Raw genomic sequence first — 24,339 nt, forward strand, 5'->3', positions numbered from 1 at the left:
TGCGAAATGATACGACCACTTTGCAGAGACAGCGTGGTAGTTTCTCCCAGGGTGAAACGTGACATTGGCACACGACCCGGGAATTCCACTGTTAAATACGCACGGAAGGGAAGTGAAAACAACGTCCACACATTTGTATGAAATGTCTTGAATCGGTGAACCCAGAAAGATTCGTGGTTGCCACGGGCTGGAGCGAGGGAGGAGTAGGCACTGAGTGTCAATGGAAGTAAGGTTTATTTGGGATGGGGGGATAATAAAGAATGTTCTGAAATGAAACAGTGGTGATGGTGACACAAGTCCGTGTATAACCATGGAAGTATAATACCGCTGAACCATAGACTTGAAACAGGTGAATTTTACAGTATTTGAATGATATCTCAGTAAAAATAAAAGACTCTATGTAAACGTTTCTTTAAATCACTACCGTCAGTTAATGGTCTCACATAAAATTCGTCCTGTTTAAATCATTCACCACTCTAAAAAAAAAAAAAAATTCTCACCCAAGGCAAACTCAAGAGCGTAATGAGGAGGGAGTGAGCTCCGGTGTCTTTTCCTGTTCTAATAAGGACACCCGTCCCATAGAAATAGGGCCCCCTTCTTATGACCTCATCAAACCTTAATTACCTATTTCCAAATACAGTCCCAGGGAGGGGTAGGGCTTCAACCTTTGAATTTTGTGGGGGTCCTAATTCAGTGCACGGTATATTCGAGATAAATATCCACTTTGGTATTCAAGTTTGTACGGATCTCCAGGATGCTTGTTTCTTTTTTGAAGGTACTTAAATTGGATACTCACGCCCAGCAAAACCTCCCTTTGCCCGGGATTGTTCCCTTTTGCAGAGGAGAAAACGAAAGCTTTGGACAGAAGTGCTCGGCCCTCAGTCATTCTGCTGGTGACTGGAGGACCGGTCAGGGTCCCTCGGTGGTCAGGACATTAGTCTCCAAGTTGGTGGGTGTTGGCTTGAAATGTGGAGTCTCCGGTCCTACCCTGGACCCACTGTGCCAGAATCTGCATTTTAAGAAGCTCACAGAAGCATCTCGTGCGTATTCAAGTAGGCTAGGGTGTCCCCACCAGCGGGCAGCTTTGAAGTGAATTCCTCCTTTCATTGTTTTCCCATGGGGGAAGCCCGAGTGACTCTGGGGGTGACCCAGGTACTCCATCAGGCTGCAAGGGGGCTGAGTGCTCAAGGGGCCTGGAGTGTCCCCAGGCTGCTGCTGTCCCAGGTGGGCCCACACAGAGGAAGGATGGGGTCTGGGAGGAGAGGTAGCAGCCAAGGTGGGGCATGGGGCAGAGCAAGGGAAGACTGTCCCTAAAAGGGACTCACTCTGGGACTCAGCAACAGTGACACCCCTTATTTTGGGTCAAGTGCTGACAGCATGGCAGCCCAGAGGCATAGTCGGTGACCAGGCCTGTGACCCAGCCTGGTGCCCTGGGACACCACAGGCTCAGCCGTGCTTTGTGGATGAAAGGGACAAAGGTTCAGCTTTCGGGCAGTGCGTGCGTGGGTGGGCAGGACATGTGTCACCATGGCTGTGTGCCGGAGCCAGGCAGCCCGTCTCTAACCTGGTGTTCATGACGGCCGCCAGAAACCGGCTGATGTGGGGGCATTTATAGCACAAAACCTGGCAAATTCTACAAATCAGGGCTTTTTCTTCTGTTTTTCTTTCTTTCTTTTTTTTTTTTTTAAGAGCCATTTTAAAACATTTGTCAGGGGCGCCTGGGTGGCTCAGTAGGTTGAGCATCTAACTTTGGCTCAGGTCATGATCTCGTGGTTTGTGGGTTCAAGCCCCCCGTCGGGTTCCCTGCCGGCAGATGGGCAGCTTCCCAACTGGTATCTGCACTTCCCATCCTCTGTCCCCCTCTCTCTGCCCCTCCCCCGCTGGTGCTCCCCCAAAATAAATCAATATTTAAAAAAACCCAAAAACTTGTCCACACATTCTTAGATATTTCCAACCGCTGAAATCAATAGTTTAGTAGTAGTGCCTGAAAAGGTGCAAGTTTATCAAGGAAATCCAAAAGCGTGCAGGGAAGAAGCAGTGAGGAACACCTTTCCTTGAAATTACTGCCCTTGTGTGTGACTGGACCGTGTGCTCTAAAAGATCCCTAGGACTCCCTCTCTCTTGGCCCCTCCCCCACGTGTGTGTGTGTGTGTGTGTGTGTGTGTGTGTGTGTGTATTCTCTCTCAAAAATAAATAAACTTTAAAACAAAATAAATAAGATCAGAGGTTGGAGGAAAGCCAACAAAGGAAAGCGTCCTACCGGAAGACTCTACAACCGTCAAGGTGGTCTTGGGGACCGCCCCCCCCCAGCCTTCTGCTGCTCAGCCTACACCCATTCCTGTTTCTCACCCTCTGTCTGGAAGAGCGAAGCCCCTGCCTGTCCCCTCTGCTCCCCTTCTCGGGCCCCATCTTCAAGATGGCTGCCGGTGTCCACACTGCCCACAGAGCCTGGCATGGGACAGGTGTTCCAGAGTACGTGAACTGCACCATTTTGAAAAGACCTCCGTCCCGGTAGATCTCCTGGGACCCTCACCAGTAAGGGACACACAGGGAAATAGGGTCCGATGTCCGCCTGCCTCCCGGGCTCTGCCTCGTGCTCCACCATGGGGTTGCCAGGCCGAACCCGTGTGGACTCTCCACCGGAGGCCTTGGGAGCTCAGCCCCGCTCTGGTGGCAAGTCTGGCTCAATCCTCTGCCCCGTTGTGACATCTCTTTCCAGGGCTCACCTTCCACCCCGGTCCTGGCCAGTGGTGCCTGTTGGGTGTTGAGGTCTGAGACGCCGGGTGGCCTTCTGAAATCGGTAGTTGAGGCCTGAGATCCTTCCAGGCCTTCATCTCAGGAGAGCAACTTGAGCCTCCTGGGACATTGCCTCCTTGTCATCATTTTCCGCCGACAGTAACTGTCCTGCTGAGAAACTCTACAACAGCCCTGATACCAGTTTCAGGGGCCACCTGCCCCCGATGCCCCCAGCTGCCGTCACCAGGCCTGCGGTGGTCTATGAGCTGGATTTCCTCCCCAGGGACCTTGGTCGGGTATAGGCCCACCGCCCCTGATCCACTTCTGGGCTCTGGCCCTTCCCAGGTTGCCCTTTCCCACATGGTGTCCAGAACCTTGGGGTGGGGGAGGGGTCCTGATCTCGGCGAAGGATCCTCTGACCCGAAAGCCTGGAGGTGGAAGGCATTGTAGGGATTCTTTCATTCAGTGAACCCTCTGTTTTTTGTTTGTTTAAGTTTATTTATTTATTTATTTACAGAGTGAGAGAGCACAAGCAGGGAGGGGCAGTGAGAGAGAGGGAGAGAGAGAGAGAGAGAGAGAGAGAGAGAGAGAGAATTCCAAGCAGGCTCTACACTGCTCTCGCAGAGGCTGACGCAGGGCTGGAATTCACCAACCGTGAGATCATGACCTGAGCCAAAATCAAGAGTCAGATGCTTAACAGACTGAGCCACCCAGGCGCCCCAGTGCAGCCTCTGTTTATGCAGCACGACTCCACCTGCCTGGCACTGGTCCAGAGGCTGGGGGATTCAGTGACCCATAAAAGAGGCTCAAGGCCCAATGCTCATTGAGATCACATTTTGGGGAGGGGACAGATGACAAGCAGAAGGGCAAACTGTGTGCTGAATATGACACGTACTTATTATGTATATTCTGTTGATATATAGCGTATAAACCCACATTTATTTGCATATTTACATTAAGGTTAATAAAATTTATATATACACCTATAAGTAACATTTTATTTTTAAATGTAAACAAACATAAACATCTTTAGATGTAAACAAACAGCAAATATGTATATAAAATATATTATATATAAAATATATATAGGCATACACACACACACACACACACACACACACAGAGTGATAAATGCACAGAAGGAAAATAAAGGAGGGGGGGCAGAGCAATGAGTTTGGGCTTTTCACACAGAGGGCTGAGGGGAGGCATCTCTTCCGCATGGGGAACCGGGTGCAGGGAACAGACAGCAGGGAGCAGGGGGCAGCCTGCAGCCTGGAGAACATTCCAGGCAGAGGCCCGAGGCGGGAAAGTTTTCAGGCATTTGGAGAACAACCGGAGGCTGAGGTCCAGAGCCAGGTGCACAGGAAGGAACTGGGTTCTGCCGGGGGGGGGGGAACCACCAACCTCTGAGCAGCCAAGGCCTTGGGGGTCATGGCAAAGACTTTGCTTTCTGGGTCTAGACCGGTCTCCTCCCTTTGTTAATGAGAAAGCTGAGGCCCAGCTGGAGAAAGGCTCAGGCAGGCGTGGGAATACCGCCCCCAAGTACAAGCTTTGAGGGGGTCACCTCCTCCAGGGCTCATCATTCTGCGCGCTCACTTGAGCCTGCGTCTTTTCCACCTGGAAAAGTTGGTTGGTCGGAACCACATGAAAGTGTCCGTTTTGGAGGTCAGACTTGCACCCCGGTCCAAATGTTGTTTGTTGCTTTGGGCGGGTTAGGAGGAGTGTGACGTGAAGCTGGGCTAGATCAGGGACCTGGCGCTGCCCTGCCCTGGGCCCAGGCGGGGCTGCCTCTGCCGGGCACTCCAGCCTACTACTTGCCCTGGGACCCAGCACGCGGCGCCCCACAGAGCAGCTGGGTAAACTTGAGCACGCTTCCAACCCAATTCCTGCTCCCCCCACCATTGTTTCCGATTCTCTAGGTCGGGGCAGGGGCCACGAATCTGCATTTGTACCCCGTTCCCAGGCGCTGTTGGCCAGGGACCCACGCTGAGGCCCGCCGCCTCAGATAGCCCGGCACGGAGGAAGGTTCGGTGAGGTTCCAGGGCAGAGACAGAGACACCGGTCACTCGCTTCTCATCCTCCAACCTCAGTCCTTCCCCGGCTGGTCCGCCCACGTCGCCCTCGAGGGCCTCGCCGGGGCCAGGTGGTTCCCCCTGCCGCAACTCCTCCCCGCCGGGGCGCGGCCCGCGCCTCCGGATCCCCCGCGCCGCCCAGCCCGGGGCGCGCTCCGTCGCGGAGTGGAGGAGCCGGGGAGAGGCCCGGGAGGGGCGCTGCGGCGGGCGGGGTGTCGCCCCCGGGGCCCAGGCGCGGCCCACCCCGTCTCGGGACGCGCGCGGGCGGGCGGGGGCGGCGCTCCGGTGGGCGCGGCGCACCTTGCTCCCGGCGCCCCCGCCCCGCGCCAGCCCCTCCCCGCCCGCGACCGTCCCAGCCCCTTCCGTCCGCTCGCCCCGCCGCTGTCCTCCGCCGGCCCGCGTGGGAGGACGATGGGTCAGCGCGGAAAAAGTGAATGAGGGCGGCGGCGGCGGCAGCGAGCGCCTGACTCGGCCGGGCCCGGGCACCGCGCGCGCCCCCCGCCCCGCCGGCTCCATGGACGCGCCGCGCGCCTTGGCGGCCAAGCCCCCCACCGGGTAAGTGGCCGGGCGGCCGGGCGGCGCGCGGGCCGGGGCCCCGCTCGGACCGGACGCCCGCGCCGCGCGCACTCGGGGAAGAGGGAGGGGGGCGCGGGCGCCGTGAGGGGCGGGGGGGGGGGGCGCGCTCGGGGCGGGGGGCGCCCCCTCTCCGGCCCGCGGGTCCGCGCCCCTCGCCGCGGAAGGGGCTTGTGTACTTAGTGCGCCCGGGTCGTTGCCCAGGTAACAAGTGTCAGGACGAGGCCGGGGCACGCTCGGCGCGGCGGTGTTTGTGTGCGCGCGCCCTTTTTGGGGGGTCCCCGCGGGCAGAGCCCTCGGCCACCTCCCGAGCGATCGCCCCAGGCGCCGGGAGGGCGGTGGGAGACCCGGCCTGGGACTCCCGCCCCGCCACCCGCTTGCTCGGCGTCTGCCCCGGGTTCCCGTGGTCGCCGCTCGCCCCGCCGCGGTCGGCGGGTTACGGTCCGCTCCTCCCCGCGATGAAGGGGACGCTCCAGGACCTCGCAGACGCCTGGGTCCGCCCTCAGGAGCGCGGTCGTGCAGAGGACACTGTCCTTGCGCTCTGCGGACGTCTGCGCCCCTTCCCCCGGCTTGCTTCTCCGCGGTTCCCCGGGACAGTGTGCAGGGCACGGACCCGAGGAGGAGACCCCGACTTCGCAGCTGAGGTCGGGGCGTGCATCCTGCCTGCGCGGATCTGCGGCTGCCCAGACCCGTCCGAGTGTCCGCTTCCATCCCCGCACACCTTGTGTGTAGCGATTGCTCGCCACATTCGGGTTTTGCTCGCAGAGTACCTGCCCCAGTGCGGGAAACGCTAGCAGGACCCTGAGCCGGAGTTTGAACGGCGCACCCCCAGACCAGGCCGCGAGGTCACGCGAGGCCCGTGCGGACACTGCGGCGGCGCCCTGCGACCCGCGCACCCGCTCGCTGGCCTGGGGCGAGTGTGCCATGAGTCTTGCGAATGGAATGAGCGGTTGGGTGGGTCCTGCACCTGCTTACAAATGGGCCCACTTTCCGCTGTGGGGACAACTAATCTCTTCTCTTTGCACTTGTGTCCCACTGACTCACCCTGCCCGAGTGCCCATGGCCGCTGTGTGGCCCAAGTCTGCAAAAGGTTTTCGAACGTGTTCTTTTTGTTGTTGTTTTTTTAACTCTCTTTAATGCCAGGAAAAAGTGAGCCAGGTTAGCAAATCAAATAATCCCGGAGCCGAGGAATGTTAAAAAGAACTTTTTCTTCTCTTTCTTTCTTTTTCTTTTTTTTTTTTTTCAGTGCACTTAGTGGTGGTTATGTAATTGCATTTGAACAAACATTTCCCCAAAAGAAAATAAAGTGGGGAATCCCTTTTCACAGAAACGGGCCTCCCGAATGGCATGATTCAGAATTACTTTTAAACCTGTCGCTTTGGGAACCTGTTTAATAAGCCTGTTTAAGGAGAGGGAATCTTTTTCTCACTATCACATAACAGGAGGGGAAGTATGAAGGGGAGAGCTAATTGTAAGAGGCCAGCAGAACTGAATTTAGAGATTATTTGTGAAGGCCGGGAAGGGAATCTGATTATGGAAGGGAAGTGGCGAATCCTGACCTGGGCACACGCTCCCCGGTGCTGTATGGGCAAGAGGGGACTCCACAGCCATTCTTGTCTGAGCTCTGGTTGGACTTCACATCTCAGTCTTCCCCTGGGGAACCAAGGGCTTTTGCTGTGGATACAATGACAACATAGGCAGTGGTCACTACCCATACATTTAGTTCTTTCCCTCTGATCTGCTTGCTTGAACGTCTTTGTCCGAGAGATGTAGACACGCAGCTTTTAGCTTCTGTAATTCCTAGTTATTTTATCGTCCGCCATTTGTTTCCGTCCCTGTAGTGAAGAAGCTTCTAGAAAATATCCATGTGTTTGGATTTCCCAGGTAGGAATTACATGATTAATTAAGCTGTTGTGTGTTAAAATCGGAGGAAAGAAATGGTCTTGGGCTTTTTGAATATTTTATATAATTTAGGTGCTTTGTCTGCCTACCGGAGAGGGTGGATATGGATATGAAATTTCTGGCTTTGGTAGATTATTGGTAGCGGTCAGGTGCCATTGGTTCTTCCCTGATCTGCTCCTCTGTTGCTGCAGGATAAGGCAGTGCTTGTCATGTGCTCTGGGGAAATTTGTTTTCTGCCTGATACTGCAAGCGATGACTATCAGATCAAACTTGGAGCAAGCTCTCGTTTTCCCACATGATCCAAGTGAGTGATGTGGTGAATTTGTTGTTGACTGAATCATTCGCCGTCCTGCAGTATGTAGAAAGGGGCTGACCAGGGACCGGTGACATAAAAAGATTTCATACCACAAACCAAGAAGCCCTTCTTGAGGGGACCTGAAGGGATAATCTGTTCGTGGCTGTAGATTGTAAATGCCACTAAATTATAAATAAGTGGTTACTAATTCTCTTTATTCAACCCAATTAGTTGGGTTGAAATTGTATTTTTTTACTAGTAATTTCATGAAAACAAGGACTTGTGACTAACTTAACTGGGAAAAAAAACTGACTCCTTTAAGAAGAGGCAAAAAGTGGCAAGTCGACTTGATGTGACTTCTAAGGAATTTTAGAGCACAGTTGAGGTGTCAGAATGTTCTGGAATTACCAGGAAAAACAAATTTCCTTTCAGTGAAGTTTTTAAATATACTTAAGTCCATTTAAGATTAACTTTGAATTTATCTGTTTACTTTTAGTCTCTTTTTGTTTTGAGTGTTTATGAGATCCCTGCCACTGGCGGGTGGTCACGGAACCCAGGGTGAACCTTCCCTCTCAGCCCTCTGTGAATGGGACAGTGTGCTGGGGGTTGGCAGGGTACTGGTTAATTTTTTTCTATGGAGGAAACATGGAGTTCTGTAGAATAGAATAGTCCCCAGTGACATGAAATGTCAAAACAGCCGGGGCATTCGCTCAATGGCCGCATTCAAGGACATAAAAACCAGTGGAAGTTTGCTAATCAATTTCGTCAGGATCCGAGCTTCACGAAGGCATAGCTGATGCTCGTTTCTCCGAATCAGTTTGTGTGGATTCCATCAAGTTATTAGAACAAGAAAATAATTTTTTTTTTAATTAATGGAAGTGGGTAACTTGTGCTGCTTCTGCCCTGTCACCACCACCCCCCCCCCCCCCAACAAAAAATAAAGTATAGGAGCTGCTGTCTTGACAGTGACCATGGACCATGGCAGTGAGGTCTTCCATACAAGCATACAGATGTTAATGAATATTAATGAATGTATACTAAAATAAGAAAGAAGGTTAGGTTTCTAGCCTTTTCTAAAAGACAGGTTTCTGTGGGGTGCCTGGGTGGCTCAGTTGGTTAAGCGTCGGAATCTTGGGTTTCCGCCCAGGTCATGATCTGATCTCATGGTTCGTGAGTTCGAGCCCCGCGTCAGGTTCTGTGCTGACAATGTGGAGCCTGCTTGGGATTATCTCCCTCTCCTTCTCTCTCTTCTCCTCCCCTGCTTGCTTCTCTCTCTCTCTCTCTCTCTCTCTCTCTCTCTCTCTCCTTCAAAATAAAATAAACATTAAAATCATTAAAAAATGAAAATAAAAAAATAAAAAAAGCATTCTAGACTTTTGGGCATGTTTACGTTCTTTAAAATGATAGTCTAATGATTTGCTACATTGAACATTTCGCATTTCACTTCAAAGATGTTACTTCTTTTTTTATTTATTTTTTTTTTTTTAATTTTTTTTTTTCAACGTTTTTTATTTATTTTTGGGACAGAGAGAGACAGAGCATGAACGGGGGAGGGGCAGAGAGAGAGGGAGACACAGAATCGGAAACAGGCTCCAGGCTCCGAGCCATCAGCCCAGAGCCTGACGCGGGGCTCGAACTCACGGACCGCAAGATCGTGACCTGGCTGAAGTCAGACGCTTAACCGACTGCGCCACCCAGGCGCCCCCAAAGATGTTACTTCTTAACCATACTTTTGGGAGGCAGTTCACTTAAGGCTGTAATGTTAGATATTGTTTGATGGGATGTGGAAAGCAGGCCTAAGGAATCTTATTCTTTTGCGATTATAGTTTTTCTGAATAAGTTCCAGGAGTTGGACATTCCCCTGTGACACTATCAAATGACCTTAGGGCACTTTTAATATTTCCTCAGTGCCTGTGTAAGGTTGATGGAGCTCAATTATGATTTAAATTGGATGTGTGGATATTCGTACAATGTCGCCTCTCTCCTGCGTCCTGGACCTCCTCTGTTCTTCCCTGGACGGCCTTTCCCCGGATCAGGGGCCTGGCAGAGCCGGTTGTCACTGAGCACAAGTGGCTGACCGCACTGGACACGTGCATGTCTGTGTTTCAGTGGTCTTTTTCGCTTGGGACCTGGAAAGAGAAGTCATAACTTGTGTGCACCCAAGAGCGCGTCCATGCTTATTTAGAAAGCAATGATCATAGGCTATGTCTGCACACCATAATAAGTGGTTTGGGTTTCCAGGCGTTTCATGCTTTGTTCTTAATCAGTAACCCCAATTTTATAAGTGGTCGGAGGTTTTGAACAGTGAGCGGAAAAGTATTTGATGCCAAAGTAGCCTGCAGGGTCGAGGATGTGCGCATTTATAGTATAGAAACACTTGGTTGCGATTTGGTCTTGAACTAAGTGAAAACATCTAGGACACACGTAGCATATTTATTAGGTGACGTTTCCCTAAATCCCGTCCATTCATCTCCGTGTCAATTTTCTGCGTTGGTTAATTATACTTAATGATTTTTTTTCCCTTCGCTTACTTTGAACTATAACAGTACATCTGAACTCCTGACTCGCTGAGAGCTTTTATGACATCCCTTTTTACTGTTTTTATGATTTTCATTGATTTAAGCGCATTTTAAATGTTAGCGCTCTCCCCCCACCTGCATTTTATACCTTTGTTTTCTCATTTTACTGTGTCCCGAGAGTGTTTACCCCAGTGTTCTCTTATGTCACTTTTCCTTTATGTTTCCACACTGCTTTATTTTGTGCCAGTCTCTTCCCATAGTAACATTACGCTTTTTTCTCATGCACCTTTATTTGGTTTCATTTGCTTTATGCCAAGCTGATGATTCTTTCTAAAGGCCTAACGGTATTTGTTCGAGACTAGATTTTGCTGTGTACTCTGGGGTGACAATGACAGTGGGTCCCCGACAACGTCCGTACTCCCTCCTGCCTGTCTCCAGAACGTCCCAGGCTTCTGAGAAAATCCCTCTGGAGAGAGCCCACCTCCCCAGCTGGGCGATGCTTCGTGGCCTCTAGCGGTTTTTACACGCTTGCATCTGGATTCCCTAATTAGGCGGGGAGCTGCTCCCTTGCCAAGACCCTATTTTCTACAGGTAAGTCCGATTAGAATAAGGTCCATGGCGAAAACCATTTCTTTTAGAAAAAGGGAAAAGAGGAAAAAGCTTTTCAACCATCAACATGTATTTCATTTATGTGCTTTTGATTAGACAGATTCCCAGACCCCGAACACTTTTGCACAGACACTCCTGTAAGATTCCTACACCACCTTCACCAAAGCGAGCAGTGCCTTTTGAAGAGACATTGATTGGCTTAGGGAAATCGTCAAAGTCCTTGTCCCTTTTCCCCAAAAAAATGACACAAATCCCCAAAGATGAGCCCAGTAAGTCAGGAGTCGTGACTCATGGATCTCCGCCCCCCCACCCCTTTCCTTCTCACTGTTACCCAAGAACCCAGATGAGGAACCATTGTCTTAGGGGCACTTCCCTTGGGGACAACGAGCTGTCCTTGTTCCGGGGACACACGTGGACGTGCTCGTACTCTCACTGGGCACAGAGGACAGGGTAGTGACCACCGTGGCCCTAGTCCATGATGCCTGTGCCTGGGCAGGAATTATGTTTGACTTCCTCCTACCAAAGCCTGACAGGCAGGCCCAGGGAAAAGGAAGACCTGGGTCTTGGGGTCAATCGTGCGGGATTCAGTTTAGCCTTCTTAGCCGGGCCTGCAGGGAGCCGTCCCGAGGTGGCTTCTGCCCGTCCCCCAGCCCAGCACTAACAAAACTGCCAGGCCGATGATGTTATGTGTCTGTGTCCAGTACGGCAGCCATGGAGCCCTTGGAGTGAGGAACTGAATTTCTCCCTTTTAAATTTTTCATTAATTTATGGGCGCCTGGGTGGTTCAGTCAGTTGTGTCCCGACTTCAGCTCAGGTCATGATCTCCCCAGTTTGTGGGTTCGAGCCCCCTGTCAGGCTCTGTGCTGACAGCTTCGGAGCCAGGAGCCTGCTTCAGATGCTGTGTCTCCCTCTCTCTCTGCCCCCCCCCCCGCCCCCCCCCACTCACACTCTGTCTCTCTCGCTCTCATAAATAATAAACATTAAGAAAAAAAATTAAGAAAACATTTAAAAACATAAAACATAAAAACCATTAAGAAAAATATTTTTTTTTAATTTTCATTAATTTAAACATAAAGAATTGCACGTGGCCAGTGGTGCCTCAGTGGCCTGAGCAGATCCGCTGCTGTTTTGCTGCTGTCCCTCTGTCCTTCCTGAACTGGAACATCCCCTGCTTTCTCAAACTTCCCCTCTCCTCTTGGCCTCCCCTTGGCTTCTCGTCTCCCGGCCCGGAAGATTCCTGTTCATTCTTCCAGCTGCTGTCCTGCCACCGTCCATTCCCCCTTTCAGAAAGCCTTCCATGGGGGGCAGCATCTCTTACCTGCTTGTCTCTGACCCACTGAATTCTGAGCTCCTCCGAGGCAGGGATGTCACCCCGTGAGTGTCGTGGCAGGGACCTCTGGCATGGGACAACTGTTAGGATGGTCTCAAGCCTCGTGTGAGCTCTAAAGTCCTGGGATTCCAGGTGTTCCCAGAAATTATCAATCCCTTCTTGAAAAAAAAAATTGAATTTTTTCCTTAAACTGACCCGGTGTGCCAGCTGTGCAGACTTATTCTTTGCAGACCCAGGAGGTGTCAGGTGTCCTATTTTGAGGGACGTAAAGTATTAGACAACCCGCAGCGATAGCGTCTGAAAGAGGAGATGATTTTCCGTCACCCTTACGTGAAAGTCTGCCTCGCTTGCTCCAGGCTGGCGTCGAGGTGTGGCTGGGATCTGGATGTTTATGTCCACCCCCCCCCCAATTAATATGTAGAAACCCTGACCTCCAAGGGGGTGGTACTGGGCAGTGGGGCTGTGGGAGGTGCTCAGGTCATGAAGGGGGAGCCCTCCTGATGGGGACTGTTGCCTGCGAAGAGACCCATGAGCTCTGTCGGCCCCTCCACCACGTGAGGACCTGGGGAGAAGTCTGCAGCCCAGAAGAGGGGCCCCACCAGACCTCACTGGCACCTTGACCTTGGACTTCTAGCCTCCAGAACTGTGAGCAGTAAACTTCCCCTGTTTACAAGCTGCCCAGTCTGTGGCCTTTGGTTGTGGCAGCCTGAACAGGCCGAGGGGGGTGCCAGATCCTCGGGGACCTGCTTCTTCCTATCTTGATGCTCTGCCACGGCCAGGGTGCCCCATGAACTTGCCCTGGCCCAGCCCGAGGAGGGGTGAGGGATGGAGGTCACGGCCTCTGCTCTCGCGTCTGAGCTGAATGTTCCATCACGTATCCCTTCCCTTCTTTCCACCAACCCAATCTGTCTTTTGGTTTGTTTGTTTTTTAAAAAATCGTGGCAAACTATACATAACATAGCATTTACCAGTCTCACAGTTTGGTGGCATTAGGTACGTTCACACTGTGGTGCGGTCGTCCATCTTCGGAACTTTCTCCGGAACTTTCTTCCATTAAACGCTACCTGCCCATCCGCCTTCCCCCAGCCTCTTTAAATCTCTTGCCTCCTTTCTACTTGGGGTGCCTGAGACTGTGACACCCCCCTAGGGACCTCACAGGGGTGGGATCACACAGTGGCATTTGGGGACTGGCTCATTCATGTTGTGGTGTCTGTCAGGATGTCCTTTCTTTAGCTTTTTTTTTTTTTTTAATGTTTATTTACTTATTTTGAGAAAGACAGCAAGAGAGAGCATGAGCAGAGGAAGGGCAGAGAGAGAGAGAGAGAGAGAGAGAGAGAGGATCCCAAGCAGGCTCAGCACTGTCAGCACAGAGCCCAATGTGGGGCTCGAACTTACGAATGGTTAGGTCATGACCTGGGCTGAGATCAAGAGTCAGACACGTATCTGACTGAGCCACCCGGGTGCCCCAAGTTGCCCTTCCTTTTTAAGGCTGAGTGAGTCTCCGTGATGTCTATTTCCCGCTCGTTCCTCCTTGCTGAGACTGGTAGATGTTTTTGCTTCCACGTTTTGGCTGTCATGACTAACGCCGCTGTGAACGTGGGTTTGCAAGCAACAGTCCCCGCTTTTGCTGGTCTTGCGTCCTCCCGGGAAATGGGATCGTGGGGCCAGATGGCAGTTCTCGGCTGCATGTTTGAAGACCCTCCATGCTGTATTCCGCAGCAGTTGCACCATCGCACATTCCCACCCACGGTGCATGAGGGTCCCAGGGTCTCCACATCCTCGCCATGGCCCCGTGTCAGTCACCTGGCCATTTAAAATCTTGGAGGATGAGGGGACAGGAACCAGGGAGCATTTCCCACTCCCCAGGCAGGCAGGGGGGAGCTTTGGCACCGGTGGGCAGACAGGGTGGGTGACGTGCCCCTCCGCCTTCCTCCAGGATCCTGAGAGGCCCCAAGCTGTCTCAGAATGGGTGCCCCGGCAGTTCCTCGGCCCCTGCTGAAAAACGTGTCCTTCGTTTGCTGTGAGCGTTAAGTCACAGAAAATGGTGCAGGGCTCCCTGCGGTGGCCATGGGTCCACCTGACGTGGGCCCGATTGGCAGCTGGCATCCTTGGGCAGCAGTCTCCCTGCACGTGCTGTCCTCAGCACTGAGAAGGTGGAAACGCCTGCACCCCGGCCCCATCCATCCGAGAGAGCGCTCTGACACACAAGGCCAGTGTGGACCCGGCTTTTTGTCTGCAGCACAGCAGGGCGCTAACAGTTTTTCTGTCTCTGAGGTCTCCGCTCTTGTCATGCACGCCACACCCACTTTTGCGTGTTCAGGATGGTGCCAGCCTGCTAGGGTGGGAGGAAGGAGGATCTCAGAGCGTGGGGGTGGCCCAGGAGGGACAGTCAGGGCTTCCCACCTCCCCGCTGGCCTGGGCATCGGGTGGGATGGGGAAACCGTGCCTGCATTTTCCACAGTGTGTGTGCTGCTGTGTGGCCCTAGGAGTCAAAGGGTGGAAGAAGGAAATACCTTGACCCTACAATCACGTGTAAAGAGCTTGGACAGTTTTAGCAAAGTGAGGTCAGAAACTTGATGGGAAAACGGGCTGTGAATGCATGCGCGAGAGAGTGTGTGTGCCTGTGCGTATGTGTGTGTGCATGTATTTGTGTGCATGTGGGTATTGTGTGTGTGTGCGTGTAGCCACGTGTGAGTGAGTGTGTGTGTGCGCATGTGTGCATGTGTGCACATGCATGAGGGTGTGCGTGTGCGTGCCTGGGTATGTGGGGATCAATGTCAAGTTTAAAATCACTTGCAGCACTTGGCAGAGAAGCAGATTCCCAAATCAGATCCTGGAAGTTTTTTCATGCCCAGTGTTTTGGGAGCTGAGTTGTAAAAATAGCTCGGGCGAGAGGGATAATATGGCAGAAGTGTATACTTTTGTTCATGTGGCTGATGTTTGAGACTTAAATGTAGTTTTGTTGGCTGGAGCCCTCTTCATTGAAAGCACAATCCGCTGATGTGCAGTAAACAAACCGTTAGGTGGGAAGGAGACAGGGTCCCTGTGGCAAAAAGTGGGACATCGGCCACGGAGGCTAGCTGCTGGCTGAGACCCCCGTCCACCCACCTGTCTTCCCTTCCCGCTGTCTGCAATTCTCATGGACGCTCAGTTCGGGGTGGGATTGAAAACTTGCTCCTCCTCTGCTTCCAAATGACCATCGTAAAGGTTACCCGTGTCCTGACAACGCCTGCAGAAAGGATGACGTAGAAGTGGTTTGCTTTAAAAACCGTTCATGAGGGGCGCCTGGGTGGCTCAGTCGGTTAAGCATCTGACTTTGGCTCAGGTCACAATCTCACAGTTTGGGAGTTCGAGCCCCGCGTTGGGCTCTGTGCTGACAGCTCAGAGCCCGGAACCTGCTTCGGATTCTGTGTCTTCTTCTCTCCCTGCCCCTCCCCTGCTCATGCTCTGTCTCTCTCAGTCTCAGAAATAAATGTTTAAAAAAAACAAGCGTTCATGAAAAAAATAAATAAAATAAATAAAAAGCATTGATGAGGGGGTCATGAGGTATGAGTGTTTCTCTTGTCCAGCTGCCGTAGATCAGTCCCCTTTACCACTTCCCAGATGTGTCTACACCGATCCACAGTGGAAAAACACGTCCTACGTGGTGAGGTTAGCATGTATCACGTCTCCAACATTCACAGAGCAGCAAAAGTTAGTTTGGAAACTTCGCTACTTTACTTTCTTTAATTAAAAAAAATTTTTTTGTTGTTTTATTTTTGAGAGAGAGACAGAGTACGAGAGGGGGAGGGGCAGAGAGAGAGAGGGAGACACAGAATCCGAAGCAGACTCCAGGGTCCGAGCTGTCAGCGCAGAGCCTGACGCGGGGCTCGAACCCACGGACCGCGAGATCGTGACCCGAGCCGAAGTCGGACGCTCAACCGACTGAGCCACCCAGGCACCCCCATTCTTTTTCTTTTCTTTTTAAGTTTATTTATTTTGATGGGGGGAGGGGCAGAGAGCGGGAGAGACAGAATCTCAAGCTCGACGACGTGGGGCTCGACCTCATGAACCGAGAGATCACGACCTGAGCCGAAATCAAGAGTCATCCCCTCAACTGACTGAGTCACTGAGGCGCCCCTGTGCTCATCTGTTCTGACACCAGGGGACCTTGAAGGAGCTGATGGTTAACCCCCCCACCTGGCATCCAGCTGGGGGCTAAAAAAGTGTCGCAAAGCACCCCCCCCCCCCGCCACGTCCTCAGCTCATTTGGGGCCTACGCAAGCTAAACATCCCTCAATCTGTTTTCTTCTGATAGTTTTAAAACTTGTTTGAGTCTGTCTCACAAAAATAGTTGAGCCCTCTTGATGATGTTTTACTTAACCTGTGCGGAACCCTCCCCCTGCCCCCACCCTGTCAGTTACAACCAACCATTAGAACTGACATCCGCAAAGTTGGAAAAACAGGGCTTTTGTGGAAAACATTGCTCTGGAGAGGGCACATCTGAGTGGGAGTCGCCGGGGGAAAATTCCATGTTTGAAATGTTTCCTTGATGTTTACCGCTCGTTTTGTGACTTTAAAATGATATGGTATCTATGTGTCAGTCAGGGTTTGGACTTTAACTGGCGAGGTTGGTGGGAAGCAATGAATGAGCTGTTTTGTTTTGTTTTGTTGTTTAGCTTTTAAAATTTTATTTAGAGAGAGCAAGTAGGCGGGGAGGGGCAGAGGAAGAGAGCGAGAGAATTCCAGGCAGGCTCCACGCTCAGTGTGGAGCCCGACACAGGGCTCGATCCCATGACTCTGGCATCATGACCTGAGCCGAAATCAAGAGTTGGACTCTCCACTGACTGAGCCACGCAGGCGCCCCGACCAACTTCCTCTTAAAATGACTCTATTTTTAGCTAAGGGAAGGTCATGACGCTGAACAGGCTGACCCCACCTCTGTTTCTGCCTCTCCTTCAGCCCACGAGGCTTGGGGGGGTGCCACCCACCGCCTCCTACCCCACATTGCACCCTTGCTGGTCACATCAGGGCACATGTGCATGTTGACCTGTCACTGGATTTGGATGACAGGCTTTCCCACCCATATTCAACCCACATCCAGATTTTTATAAAGGGCGTAGCATGTTTCTGCACCTCTGTCCATGCAAGTGGGTGTAGGAGCACAGCCCTGAAATTACCGTGTGTTGTATTAACTTTGTAACCAGGCTCCGGTGGCCATCCCTTTATTGTATTTTCAAACACGGCAGCTCCAGAGTAGAAGTTTCTATGGCGGTGATGGCAACATCCATAGCTCAGTTCCGAGAACGCGGCTTCGAGGGATGCACGGTCACTGTCACAGACCGGCTTTGGGAAGACAGAGCCAGCGAGTTAGCTCGTGCTTGACGCGGGTCAAGTCCTATGTTTCGAAAGCACGACCATCACCAGCATTGTGACTCTTCGGGAAATAACGGATGGTCTGCTCCCTTTGTCTTAGCAGCAGAATGTCTTCCGGCGGGATTTCCCATCCAGGTTGACCTCTAAGAAGTGATGGCGCCCTTGCTTTATTTCTGTGGCGCCTCCACATTGATTATCCTGGGGGTGAGGCCAGACGCCCGCCCCTTGTTAGCCAGCCAGCCCGTCCACGATTATTCCGTAAGCATCTCCTAGCCCCAGGGAGAATCCAGAGAGGGACCAGGCCAAGACGAGACATAAAAGATCCCTTAAAACCAACCTAAAGGAAGGTCTTCTGGCCATGACTGTGGACAGGGGGAGATGAGGAAAAGCTTACCACGCTTTGCGCTGAGGCTGACAATTAGATAAAATGCGTAGGTGGGGAGGCAGAGACCCAGCACTGTGGGAGGGGCCGCTGTGAGAAGAGGGCGTGAGGATCCAGGATCCTTCCTTCGTAGGACGCTGGGCGGACAGACCTCCGGCTGACTAAAGGGCGGAGACTGCGGGGCTGTGCAGCTTTACTTATTCATTTATTAATGTATTATTTATTAATTTACTTAAAAGCGTATTTATTTTTGAGAGAGAGAGGGAGACACAGAATGCGAAGCAGGCTCCAGGCTCTGAGCTGTCAGCACGGAGCCTGATGTGGGGCTCGAACTCACGAACCGTGAGATGGTGACCTGGGCCGAAGTCGGACGCTCAACTGACTGGGCCACCCAGGTGCCCCTATTTTTTTATTCATTTTTATAATGTTTTATTTATTTTTGAAAGAGAGAAAGAGAGCGCAGAGGAGGGGCAGAGAGAGGGGGGGAAACAGAGGATCGGTTCAAAGTGGGCTCTGAGCGGACAGCAGAGAGACCGATGTGGGCCTCGAACTCACACTGTGAGGTCATGACCTGAACAGCACGTCTTTAGATGCCCAATGTGGTGGTGCCAGGAGTGGAGGGCCAGCCTGGGAGTCTGGATTTCGTCTTAAAGACGTAAGGGATCAGACAGTGTTGAGCAGAAGAGTGCCATCCTCACGGACAGAGTGTGTTCTTAGGAGTTTAGCCTGAAGCCAGGATGTGAGAGGCCCAGAGAGGAAAAGGGAGTGTCTGGGAACCAGCCGGGACAGCCAGCGTTCCAGTAGCCCAGGCGCTGACCTTGCCTCCACCGAGGTGAATGGAAAGGAAGGGATGGTGTTAGAGACGCCAGGTGCGCAACTCTGGGAGCCACAGGTCACAGAGTGGCTCAACTCCAAACATGGGTAACTGGGAGAGGTCTGTGGCCTTCGGGGCTACGATGGTGGGAGCTGGGAGGAGGGAAATGAGGAAGTTTGGAAGAAAGCTCTTCACTTACTCATAATGAGTGTGAGGCAGGTGAAGGAGAGGCTAAGAGATAATCAGGCAGGACTCCTGTCTTCCAGGTGCTTAAATCCAGCGGAGGACAGGGGGACAGAGCAGGCTTGACACGCACAGCCAGGGAACTCAGAGTGGGGTGCCCTGGGTCAGGGCAGAAGAGAGGAGGAGGCCTCACGGAGAGAGCCACGAACAGCTCTGTGAGGACTTGGGCGGCATGGGTCCCGTGTCCTGTCCCACGCCCAGGTCCCACACAGCAACCACAGCCAGTGTTGTTGGGTGCTTACCGAGCACTGTTGAAAGTGCTTGCATGGGTCCCCTCACTGTATTCCTTAAAACAGTCCAGGAAGCGTGTGCTACTGTTTCTCCCATTTGTGAATGAGGAACGTGGGACATAGAGAGGTTAATCAGTGATAGCAGGGTCAGCGTGGTGACGCAGTTAACCTGGCAAAGTTCTTAACCCCTCCACATAGTCTTTAGATATTGGCAGTAAGGTCGCTCTGGGCCACAAAGACAGTTCTAGGTTGAAGTCTGAGACATGGAGAGGGTTTTCTAGGAGACATGAAGTGGGAACAAAGTCAGGTCCTTGGGGAGGTGCAGATTTTGTGGGAGAAAAGTGAACGTTTGTAGAGCGTGGGGTAGAGCTCAGGGTGGGGCCAGGCTTCTGGTTTATTCCTTCATTTCACTTCCAGCACTTCCGAAGAAAAGGCCATTATCCATTTTCTTTAGGAGGCAGTGGGCCTCATCCACCATTCCTGCATCGGGTGGTGGTAAAAGGATGCAGGGATTCAGGCCCAGACCTACCATGCACATACTGCTGTTTCAATTTCCATGGGACACATTTAGTACCAACTCTCAGGGGACCCTGGTCGGATATGGCAGCCCTCTGTGCTTTAATAAGCGTAGTTTGAGTCTGAAACCAAAGGCAACCATTAACACTTGTAATAATAAAATCAGAAAGAAGCAATGAATCAGGTTTTCAGGGTCAGGTCTGCAAAGTCTGTGTTTGCAGTGGGCCTGGAGGCCAGTTCTATTCAAAGTATGGTCTGTGGACCTGTGTGCAGTGAGATACGTATGTAGCTGAGATGGCTGACCAGAAAGCAGCACTTAAAACAGCTTGACATGGCTGTGACATCCAAGTGCCCAGTCTGAGTAGCGATGTGGTTGAACAGAGTATGCACAGTTCTGGTCTTGCAGAACAGGTGTGGGAGAGCCTGTGGGGTGAGTGCTTTCTGTGCAGTGTTATTTATCCCCCTCACTAGACCTTTATGTAGTACTGTTACTGTCACCATTTGGGGGATGAGGACACTGAACCCCAGAGAGGTAACTAACTTACTCAGGCTTTCTGTGGCCAGCAGTGGCCCTTCTTACGTGCCTTTTCAATTGTGGATATGTTCTCTCATTCTCTGAGCACGACTGCCAGCTTCCTGTTGCCCCAGTCCCATCAGTAGGGTGCAGGCACATGGTGCTGGTCCTGCCTAGAATGTTCTAGTTGGGTCTGAGACCTTCCTGGCATGCTATTGGTCAGTCCCCACCGGAACCTGGGCCCATGTGCTGGGGGTTATTAACCCTGTAGCCAGTTTGAATCTTGTGACCCTAGGCGGAAAGAGACAGATAGGGGAAGATAAGCAGAATCATGATTTCTGTGGTCTCGGCCTGATTTACCTCCTTTCAGTGCTTTGGAAGCTAGGGATTTGCAGAAGTTCTTTGGAACAGAGTACTTTCTTGACAGCCAGCTGTGAAACTCCCAGTCTGAAAGCGGTGGCATACGTTTGCTGGGGGCACTTGTTGGCAGCCTCACTAAATCCCTCGGGGTCTTCACAAGGCCCTGTGACCTGAGAGGGGCATGTGCAGGTGTGCTCACGTTCGTGTACATGGACCTTGGAGGTTGTCCACTCATTTCCGGGGAGGGTGTGCCAGGCTCCCGTCTGGCCTCAAAGCCTGGCGGGAAGGCACTAGGTGCGTGCCAGCAACATCTCCTTGTGACTCTCCTGTCCTAGACTGCTGTGGCTCCGGGGGTGTCGTACAGGTAGCGCTTCCTTTATTCCACAAGCGAGTGTGGTCAGGGGATGGAGGTAGGGAGGTGGGGAGGAGCCTGGTCCGGTAGTGTTTGACAGAGCTGAGCCGGGAAAAAGGAATTACTGTCACATGAGCGCCATCCTGGGCCAGGTGGGTTTGGCCCCAGAGCCTGGCGTCCTCTGTACGCAACTCGAAACAGTCAGCTCAAGGCTTCGCTTCAGTTTTAAATTGTATAGAGTCACATTTGCTGCACAGAGACGCTCCGTCCATGTGGGCAAAGGTAGTCCCTGCTCTTGCCTAGTGAGTTAGGCCAACACCACGGTATGTGAAGTGAGGGGGTCTATTTAACGGTAATTTACACGCACGCTCGGTTGGGCGGCTTTCGCAGCACCCACACCCGCATCCCGTGAGCCTGCAGGGTGGGCCTTTTTTTCCCCACTTTCCAGATGGAGGACGGTCCCATGGGTTAATTAAGAGCGATGCAGAGGCCTGCCTTGCGTGCGTGGCCCCAGCGTCTGTGCGTGGTTAGTGCTGGTGGGTGACGCAGCCCATGCCCACAGGAGCATGCTCGTCAACCAGCTGCGCAGTGACCGCACCCCCATGGCCCTCCGCCTGGGAAAGCGTGGCCCAATCACACAGGTGGCCGGCTGGAAGACCGTAGGTGTAGTACTTATCTTGCTGAACACAGATTACCCCAAACTTAGCAGCGTAAAGTGTGATGGTGCCCCTGGACAGTTGTGACTCGGGCTGTCCCCTGAGGTTGCGGCCGTGCTTACAGAGTGGCCAGAAGCTGGCTCGTTCCATTTTTGCTCATTTTTGGCGGGACATCTCAGATCTTTGCTACGTGGTCCTCTCCATGTGGCTCCCAGCTTCCCGTTGAGCCGGGGATTCGAGAAGGAACTCGAGGAGGCTGCACTGCCTTTATGACCGAGCCTTCCACTGTCACGCAGCCTCTTATCGCATTCCTCAGAAGCAGGTCGGCAAGTCCAGCCCACTCCCAAGGGGGTGGAATGAGGCTCCTAGTGAGGAAACTAGTGTAAAACACATGTTCTCACGTTTCAAAACCACCACGAGGCAATCTGAGCTTGATGGCCTTTTCCCAAAGCATCTTGGTTAAACCACTTGTGATAGTATTTAAAACCCACACTGGGGGTGCCTGGGTGGCTCAGTCGGGTAAGTGTCTGACTTGGGCCCAGGTCATGATCTTGAGGTTTGTGGGTTCAAGTCCCATGTTGAGCTCTGTGCTGACAGCTCAGAGCCTGGAGCCTGCTTCGGCTTCTGTGTCTCCCTCTCTCTCTCTCTCTCTGCCCCTCCCAACTCATGCTCTGTCTCTCAAACAATGAATACACATTAAAAAATATTTTTTTTAATGCCACTGGAATTTTGATAGGGATTGCATTGAATCTGTAGATTGCTGTGGGTAGTATAGACATTTTATCAGCGTTAATTCTTCCAGCCCATGAACATAGGATATCTTTCCATGTATTTGTGTCTTCTACTTGGGGGGCTTTTGAATAAAGACACCTCAGCTTCTCCCCAAGAGAAATCAAGCGTCGGGTTCTAATTCAGCCTGCCGGCACCGGGTGGGGTTCAGTGGGAGTGGTCTGAGGAGCCCCCAGGTGGTTCAGAGGTCCCATCCTGGCTAAAGATTATCCGTCCACTTGTTCATTCACCCATCAAGCCCTTAAATGAAATTGAATAAAAATACTGTTCCCGCTCTCAAGGAGGCCGGCCTAGGAGTTCTGTTTAGTCTGCAAGAACCTTTTACTTAGCGCACGATTGTTCTGTGTCAACAGAAATTTCCTCTTCACGGGCCCTTTTGTGTATGTTTTAATGCACTTCACGTGGTCTAACCAGGTTGCTTTGGAAAAAGACACCGAGCCCAGATTGCAAGCAAGCACTCCTGCTATACTTAGCGCCTCGCTGTGAGTAATCACCAACACGGAAATGCTTCTGAAGCCTTGACAGGCATCCACCACGAGACAGAAACGGCTGTGCAAAACACTTGCGGCGACATTTATGTAATTGTCTTCCCGCAGAATTATTTGTCTGAAAAGGAAATCGTTGATCAAAAAAAGACATGAAGTGTTTAACTTGTTTAAAATCATGCTCTGGCAAAACAAAACAAACGAACGAACAAACAAATCCCCCCCACACACACACACACACAAAACTAAAACAAAGAAAGAAAGTAAAGCCAAGACTAATTTCTAATTTTTGATTGTCCTGATATAATCAAACATCTCCCAGCACCTTTGGGTAACTTTGAATTAAAGTCATGTATATGATAGTCTGTATGTTAATTTTTTCTCAGGTTTCTCTCCATATTATGGGTGTTTAAAAGTGAAATGATGGGGCGCCTGGGTGGCTCAGTCGGTTAAGCGGCCGACTTCGGCTCAGGTCATGATCTCGTGGTCCGTGAGTTCGAGCCCTGCGTCGGGCTCTGTGCTGACAGCTCAGAGCCTGGAGCCTGTTTCAGATTCTGTGTCTCTCTCTCTGACCCTCCCCTGTTCATGCTCTGTCTCTCCCTGTCTCAAAAATAAATAAAACGTTAAAAAAAAAATTAAAAAAAAAAAGTGAAATGATAGGGGCGCCTGGGTGGCTCACTCAGTTAAACATCTGACTTCGGCTCAGGTTGTGATCTCACAAGTTCTTGAGTTCAAGCCCCACATCGGGCTCTGTGCTGACATCTTGGAACCTGGAGCCTGCTTCGGATTCTGTGTCTCTTCTCCCTCTGCCCCTTCCCCGCTCGTACTTTGACTCTCTCTCAGAAAAAAAAATAATAAACATTAAAAAATTTTTTAAAAAAGTGAAATCCATTTTTACTGATGTAGAATAATTTTAAAACTTATCCATTTGGTTAGCTGTGATTTTCTTTTAAATATGAATTAATTAAAACTCCTCCGTGTGCCGCCATGTTGGGTGTGGATAATTGTCCCTGACCTGATAGAGCCCACAGGATAGAAACAGGGACAGATCTCTAAACAAGGAGTTAGGACACATGCTGTAAGCGAGATGTGCACAAAGTGCTTTCGGAACACCCAGAAAAGACGGCGCATTTAGTCCTCCTCGTAGGGCGGGGTGGAGATAAGTCAGGTTTATTTTTATGAAAGGCCTTCTCATAAAATGGATCTGCTGAAGCAGTTCTTAAATATAACACTCCTTCCAGACACACACAGCAGCCAGGCGGGAGGGGCTGTAAATATCGCACCAAGATTAGCTCGCGTAAATGGACACTTAGAACCTTATTCAGCGGGGATTTTTCCCCCCCCGATGATCAGAAAGGAGAGTGAAGAGGTGTAGAAAAGTGCAGACAACTGAGAGACTGTCAGGATTGGACCCTTTTCAGCCAAGTTAAAGTTAAGATTAGCAAAATCACAATGAGATACCACCTCACACCTGTCAGAATGGCTAAAATCAACAACTCGGGAAACAACAGGTGTTGGTGAGGATGCGAAGGGAGAACCCCCTTGTGCTGTTGGTGGGGATGGCAGACTGGTGCACCTGCCCTGGACAACAGTATGGAAGTTCCTCA

The 24,339-nt window shown here is 51.7% G+C and overlaps 1 protein-coding gene and 1 non-coding gene across 7 annotated transcripts in view; one reads left to right on the forward strand and one right to left on the reverse strand.

The window, feature by feature from the left end:
* The first annotated feature begins 4,950 nt into the window (after nucleotides 1-4,950).
* The window catches only part of COBL (cordon-bleu WH2 repeat protein), a 278,030-nt gene continuing 258,641 nt past the window's right edge, over nucleotides 4,951-24,339 (forward strand). For 3 of the 6 annotated variants that reach the window (XM_058725526.1, XM_058725525.1, XM_058725527.1), the window contains exon 1: nucleotides 4,952-5,363. In XM_058725526.1, coding sequence (XP_058581509.1) covers nucleotides 5,323-5,363 — 41 coding nt within the window. In that variant the 5' untranslated portion in view covers nucleotides 4,952-5,322. Of the gene's footprint in view, nucleotides 5,364-24,339 lie in introns of all 6 variants that reach the window. The other 3 variants (XM_058725524.1, XM_058725523.1, XM_058725528.1) reach the window with 2 other exon arrangements.
* On the reverse strand, nucleotides 15,891-15,975 carry TRNAR-UCG (transfer RNA arginine (anticodon UCG)). Its single transcript has one exon. It is a non-coding gene; the product is annotated as a tRNA-Arg (tRNA).

This window comes from Neofelis nebulosa, chromosome 4 (assembly GCF_028018385.1).
Source record: "Neofelis nebulosa isolate mNeoNeb1 chromosome 4, mNeoNeb1.pri, whole genome shotgun sequence".
In the NCBI taxonomy this organism is placed as follows: Eukaryota; Metazoa; Chordata; class Mammalia; order Carnivora; family Felidae; genus Neofelis; species Neofelis nebulosa.